The following is a 6,544-nucleotide window of genomic DNA, read 5'->3' on the forward strand; positions in this document are numbered from 1 at the left end:
TGGCAACGCAGGTGCAGCCACGCACGGAGGTGAGCGGAATTGGGGTAATCAAGACTCTCCTTATATATTAGTAGGAGGCGGGACCGAGGAAAGTGAACAGAGGAGCGCATACTGGCCAAGACGGACGGACCGTATGAGCCAATCAGCATGAGGAACAGAAGAGCTGTGTTCGATCTCCTCTAGGTAAACAAAGCTACCAGCGATGTCTTTTTAGTCGATCTATTTTAGTTTAAATGCCGCAATTAAAAGTTTGACACGGCACCTTTTGACTCGCGGGCCACAATTGTCCTAAAATTGAACAAGGTTAGGGTTAGGGTCAGGAGCAGACAGATGGAGCCTTTGTGTGAACTACGATAAATTACATTATCATTTATCATTTTCTACGCCATCTATTGGGGAAACGTGGGTATTGCAGGGAAAAGGCAGAAGTATAATGATTATATAATAAGTTATATAATTTGGAAACATTTGGCCAGCAGGATTAAAAAGGCCTTAGATTGCCCATGTCTGTCCTACAGCAGGATTAAATAGGCCTTAGATTGCCCATGTCTGTCCTAAACCATTCAACTCGGAAATATTTTGTTACAAGCCTTGGACGGCTCAATCTGGCAGCAGCTTACTATATTAATGCCTTTGGTGCACTAGAGTCCATGCACAAAACCGATGCTTTTGAAGGAATAGCCTCCTGAAACTATAGATCACCATGTTCTAGAATAACTTAAAAAAAAAAAAAAGTTAAAATAATGTTGTCTTCTAACACGGCTGGTCAGCTCACCTGTGTCCAGAACCCCCATCGACATTCCAATGCTGGACATGAACACCGTGAGGAGCAGAGCCTGCTTGCAGAAAGGGATGGCAAACATCCCGAACGCTGTGATGACCATCGAACAACCTGTGGAAAGAAATTGAGGTAAACGTTTTTTTTGTTGAAGAGAACTGTCAGAAGAGTCATAGTACACTGCCATGATTTTTATGTGCAACAATGTGAACATTCAAAACTTTTTTTTTTTGCCTGACAGTATTGTATTGAGACACTTTTCTTATCACTAAATTCTAGGGCTGGGTGAGTACCATATTTTCCGGAAGATAAGTAGCTCTGGAGTATAAGTCGCACCAGTGCCCTCTAGCGGCCGTCAGTGTGAAAGTAACAAACATGCAAATTTTCAGTGGTACAGGAGTAGCACATACTGGTACACCAGCCTAGAGTGCCCTCTGGTGGCTGTCAGTGTGAAAATAACGAACATGTAAAATTACACATTTGAATATATAAGTCGCACCTGAGTATAAGTCGCAAACCCAGCCAAAAGATGAAAAAAAGTGTGACTTATACTCCGGAAAAATATGGTAGTCTTTTTACCAGCGGTCTTATTATGAAAGAAAAATAGTACATGAATTATACTATAAATACAGGATTGATACATTACTGAAGAACATTTTTGTAAATCTTTTAATATCTATTTCTCTAGCACTTCACATGCACACAAACACTCGTACAGTACTGCATGTTCCTGTTCCTGAAACGAAATAAGTACCTAAGCAAAAATCTGGGTTGGGCGCTATTGTTAATGAGAATTAAATGACAGAAAATGGGAAGTACGTGGCAGCAGTGAAGTCAAACTATTTAATCCCTAAAAAACTGCTCACCTAGAGAAAAACAATAAAATAATAAAATAAATGAAGTTGCTAATGGTAATTCTCCGGAGTAATGTGTACTCAATGTCAAAAACTGTTACATACATTATATGTATTAATCACAATCATGGTTAATCATGGGAAATTGCCATTCCTAAATATGGAAAAAATACACACAATACTTCTAGGGTTGGGAATTTAACATTTAAAATTGAATTTTAAATGAATGCACTTTATTTTGAAGCACATTCAAGTCTCCGCTGCCACCTTAACTGTCATTTCCCAGCCCGGATCAACAAAGTATATCTATCTTTTAACAAAAAACACAAAGCAGCGAGCATAGCCTCCATCATAATTCAAACATATGTCTATGAATTTATTTAGTCCTCTACTCAAATCTGTTTTAGTTGAAAAATACTGTTTGTTGTGTAAAATATGATTTGATGTGATTTTAATACCATTAATTGTGACTAATTAATTATATATATTATGTATATAATATAATATATACAGTATATTATATATAGTATATATAACATGTTTGTTATTTTTACTCACAGCCGCTAGAGGGCACTCTAGGCTTGTGTACCAGTATCTGCTACTCATGTACCACTGAAAAGGTACATGTTCGTTATATATTCCTACCAAAAATATGTACCGTACTGTATTAAATATATGTACATATACAAACTTGTTCACGATGGTATACTTAAAGGAGAACGGTACCAAGCAGCAGGTGGGGGTTCATGCACTCAAACAGAATGCCTCCAAACAGCGATCCTCCCAGGTATCCCAACGAGCGTCCTAAGAAGACGTAGGAGATGTTGCTGATGTTCTTTTTCACATTTAAAGCCAAATCCTCAAAGGTTGGGCCGAGTACTGAGATACTCATCCCCTGAAAAACACAAGAGAATATTGACATAGGTTGTAAATGGGAGGTTCCAGATAAATGTATGTCTATCATGAGAGTCAAAATTTTAGCCCCAACTTATCCAGAGTACCGTACACACTCGCATATAAGTCGGATTTAAAACACCGAAAAATGAAGCTCAAATCAGGGGGTTGGACTTCATGCGCATAAATACTTGGGACAGCATTTTCCATCGATCGCGTCATCACTGATAATAAACACCAAGTCGAACGTATGGTCAAAAATATTAACACACTTATAAATAAATTAAATCCACACAATCTACAACTGATATTTAATAATTATTTTAACTGTACCACTTATATACAGTAATGCAAAAAACCACATCTGTTCTGAATTTGGTAACAAACATTGGCGAAATCTTGGCAGTTTTAACATAAACCGTGTTTACCAAGATCATTTTCTAATTCTTTGTTGATGCGCACAGCAGGAGTAAGGCATTTTACCATGGCAAAAAATGAAAACATGGTTGGCTTATATGCAAGGTTTTGTAAAAAAAAAAAATCACCATTTTTGGCTTTTATGCAAGTTTTTGTAAAAAAAAAAAATCACCATTTTGGGATCAATTTTCAGGGGTCGGCTTATATGCAAATCGCAAATACGCGAGTATGTACGTTAAATGTTATATGGCAACCCTAATGTGAATTTAATTTAAAATATGTTATATATGTTGTCAAGCAGTTGTTCATTTGTACGAACATCCATTTAGCAGACAACTGCAACTGGATAAACAAAGTTAAGATCCTGAAAGAATGACTACAGTGGAGGGACTTTAGTAACATGAACAGCTGATGGGCAAGTTCTGCAACTATGGACATCCTGTCTGTGCAGGAAGTCTTAAGTTTCTGTTGTCTGAACACCTGGACGAGCTGGTCTCACTATATGTTGACTAGGGTGTTTATATAAGGCCACAGTTGTACACATAAGACTCACAGTAACTGCTCGTGGTGCAGTGATGTCTTCCAGAGAAAATAAGTACAGTGTTAGTTCAGGAACTTGGCTGTTACTGAGCAAACACTCCAAAGCAAAACGCAGTTCAAATATCTCACATGAACTCAACCGGATCTTCTAGTAGTTCGACTATAATATTTATATATATATATATATGACATTTAAATAAATACTATTTAAATATCTATCAGTTACAAGTTCACAAGTGAAAAACTATTTATGTATAAAATGTATTTACGTTATAGAATCATGCTTTAAACTTAAAAAAAACCCACTATGAATGAAATACTTCATTATCAGCATCAGCGATCCCGTTCAAAACTAGACATGTGGCTCAACATGAGGGTTTTATCACGTTTCCTTTGGTCTGTCCATTTTACCCTGAAAAAAATACAAGTCCTACTGTTTTAAAATTATTTTTTAAATATTTCAATACATTTCCTTTTCTACTTTTTGAAGCAGTAATTATCATAATTATTATAAGTAATAAAAATTAAAAACTACATTTACAATCGGGACTCAAGGCTCAATTCCCTAGAATTTCTAATGACTTCAGGTAATTTGGGTTTATTGCTTATTGGAGAGCGTTCTGACCCGTTAGTGCTTTTATAATTTTCTACGCCATTTATTGGGGAAACGTGGGTATTGCATGGAAAAGGCAGAAGTATAACGATAATATAAATAAATGATAGAATTTGGAAAAGTTTGGTGGACCAGATTATAAAGCTGAATGGGCCGCATCCAGGCCCCCGGGCCTTAATTTGCCTATGCCTGACCTAGGTGGCTATTTGAAGAAAAAGAAAAGAAAAAAAACAGAACTTGTGCTGAGCTCTCAGAGTTTTATATTTTTGAAGAAAAAGAAAAAAAAAACATAACTTGTGCTGAGCTCTCAGAGTTTTATGCTGTAACTTGTGTTCAGTTGCACCTGAAAACTTTAAATACGAAATTGGATTAAAACGAAACCCTGTCCAACCCTTGGAAACACCACAACACAACACAACACAGAGCTAATAAACGTCTGCCTTCATTACTTCAAACACACGTCTTTCATGTTTTAAGTGAATAAAACCCAAAGACATTGTCAAACTGTCCTCGCGTACAGACTGACGGCTGTCAATGTTATAAGAAAACCATGGACATCCACAATTCCCACTTACCAAACCCAGAAATGATGCACAGAGAGTCAGGGTAACCATCCAGCGGCCACACGCTCCCTGTCCGCCCCTTCCTCCGTTGACCACCTCCACAAGCTGTTCGTAGCCTCCACCTTTCGTCGCCTTCAGTGCGGTCTTCGGCGTTCCCCTCGTGTCCCTTTTCTTTTCATACAAGGTGTCTTTCTCCTCTTGTTTGACGTTGTCGTCCTCCATGCTGGAAAAACGAACCCGTTTATTTTTAGTGTTTCGAGCGGGAACAGCAGACATGTTACCTCGCTATGTTCGTTCTGGGTAACACGAACGGACAGCGTTAACCTGTCGTTGAGCCAATATGCAAATATGTCGGCGCTCGGAAGTCTCTACAATTGACAGACAATTCCACCTGCTGAAACGGTGTCCCGTGGGTCGTCCTCCATGTTCTTCCTCTTCACTTCCTAATCGTTCCGTTGGTGACCAGTGTGGAACAAAATGAAACATTAATTAAAGTAGACATTGGGATTTGTTTTTTTTTTTTGTTGTTTTTTTTTGTTGTTACAAATTTGCACATTTTATAATGCAGCGTATTGGTGTATCAAAGTAGAAATTAATTCACGCTTTGGTGTTTTTAATATTCGGCCATGAGTTAAAACGTTTTTTTATGTAGGCTATTTGTTTTCTGTAGCGTATTAACGTAAGACCGTAACGTATGTATTTAAGGCGCAAGAAATCTGAAATTAAGGCGCTTTTCTATACATTGACATCACGGAACACTACAGTATTGAATAGGTCGGTTCTATTATTTTGTTTTTGTGTGTATTTAATGACATTTCTTTTTCTTACATTTATTTATTTCCACGTTGACTTTGTATTTATTTTATTTGTCAGCCACTGGTGGGTTAATGTGAAAGACTGGCTCTGGGTAGTCAGATCGATGTGCTCTTCTCGATTAATACTGCCTTGACATGTATTTAGACGTACACTGACACAGAAACTAGATAAACAAGCAGAATGGGGCGGTGTTGGCCCGCCGGAAATTCATTATTGTTTATGAGAAACCAGAATTATGTAGGACATATCCAATAATTAATCTAAAAACATAATTCCGCTCGGTACAATATTCACTTTCTCTAAAATGCAGTAAATTATACGCTCTTACTGATAATCAAATAATACGTATCTAGAATGTTCTGCTACACCAAATATATTTAATAGTTGGTCACCGGGGGGCTGGCGTCACCGGGCTCCCGTCCTAGTATTACTGCTTAAGGGGGTAAACGCTGGAGAACAGTCTGGTGAAAACCTCCAGCCGCGGAGGCGATGGGTGCTTAATTGCAAAGCGATATCGTTGACTGACACTGAATGCGCAACAACTTTGAAGTCATTACACGCACACACAGTGACATTTGTACAGTGCCAATTTACTTCCGTAAACACGATGTGACGTCACTTCCTCTTCTCCCAGCGGTCCCAATCGTCCTGGTTGTTGCTGACGTATTTCCTCTTTCCTTCGTTGGTTAACATGTATTTAGTGAAGTAAGGGAACTTGAATGGCCAACACATGTAACACATGGTAATTGGTGTAGGTTTCACCCTATTCTTTTTAACTTGACCACGTATATTTAAGATTCCCGCCTTTTGTGTAAGAACCTGTCTTTGAAATATATTATGTACAGTATAATGTAATATTATTCTTATTTAAAGCCCACTTTCAAGAAAAGCCAATTATCAAATAAAAACACAAGCACTAGGTAAAATGATATTAACGAATATTTCAAATATTTTTTTAATAAACAGTTGTATGGCTAAAACTGCAAAGGAAAGAATACAGCAACAAATATATACATTCTCATGACTTAATATTTCACAATTACAGATCGGAAGAATGTTATGATTTTGA

General features: G+C 37.5%; 1 protein-coding gene across 5 annotated transcripts in view; it reads right to left on the bottom strand.

Moving 5' to 3' along the window:
* mfsd4b (major facilitator superfamily domain containing 4B) overlaps positions 1 to 6,538 on the bottom strand; it is an 11,220-nt gene extending 4,682 nt beyond the window's left edge. For 2 of the 5 annotated variants that reach the window (XM_025056981.1, XM_008312664.3), the window contains exons 1-4: positions 5,051 to 6,538; positions 4,672 to 4,882; positions 2,359 to 2,527; positions 776 to 892 (exon numbers count right to left, since the gene is read on the bottom strand). In XM_025056981.1, coding sequence (XP_024912749.1) covers positions 776 to 892; positions 2,359 to 2,527; positions 4,672 to 4,882; positions 5,051 to 5,145 — 592 coding nt within the window. In that variant the 5' untranslated portion in view covers positions 5,146 to 6,538. Of the gene's footprint in view, positions 1 to 775; positions 893 to 2,358; positions 2,528 to 4,671 lie in introns of all 5 variants that reach the window. The other 3 variants (XM_025056982.1, XM_025056979.1, XM_025056978.1) reach the window with 3 other exon arrangements.
* Between the last annotated feature and the right edge of the window lie 6 nt (positions 6,539 to 6,544).

The sequence above is a fragment of the Cynoglossus semilaevis genome, chromosome 7, assembly GCF_000523025.1.
Source record: "Cynoglossus semilaevis isolate Cse_v1.0 chromosome 7, Cse_v1.0, whole genome shotgun sequence".
Classification (NCBI taxonomy): Eukaryota; Metazoa; Chordata; class Actinopteri; order Pleuronectiformes; family Cynoglossidae; genus Cynoglossus; species Cynoglossus semilaevis.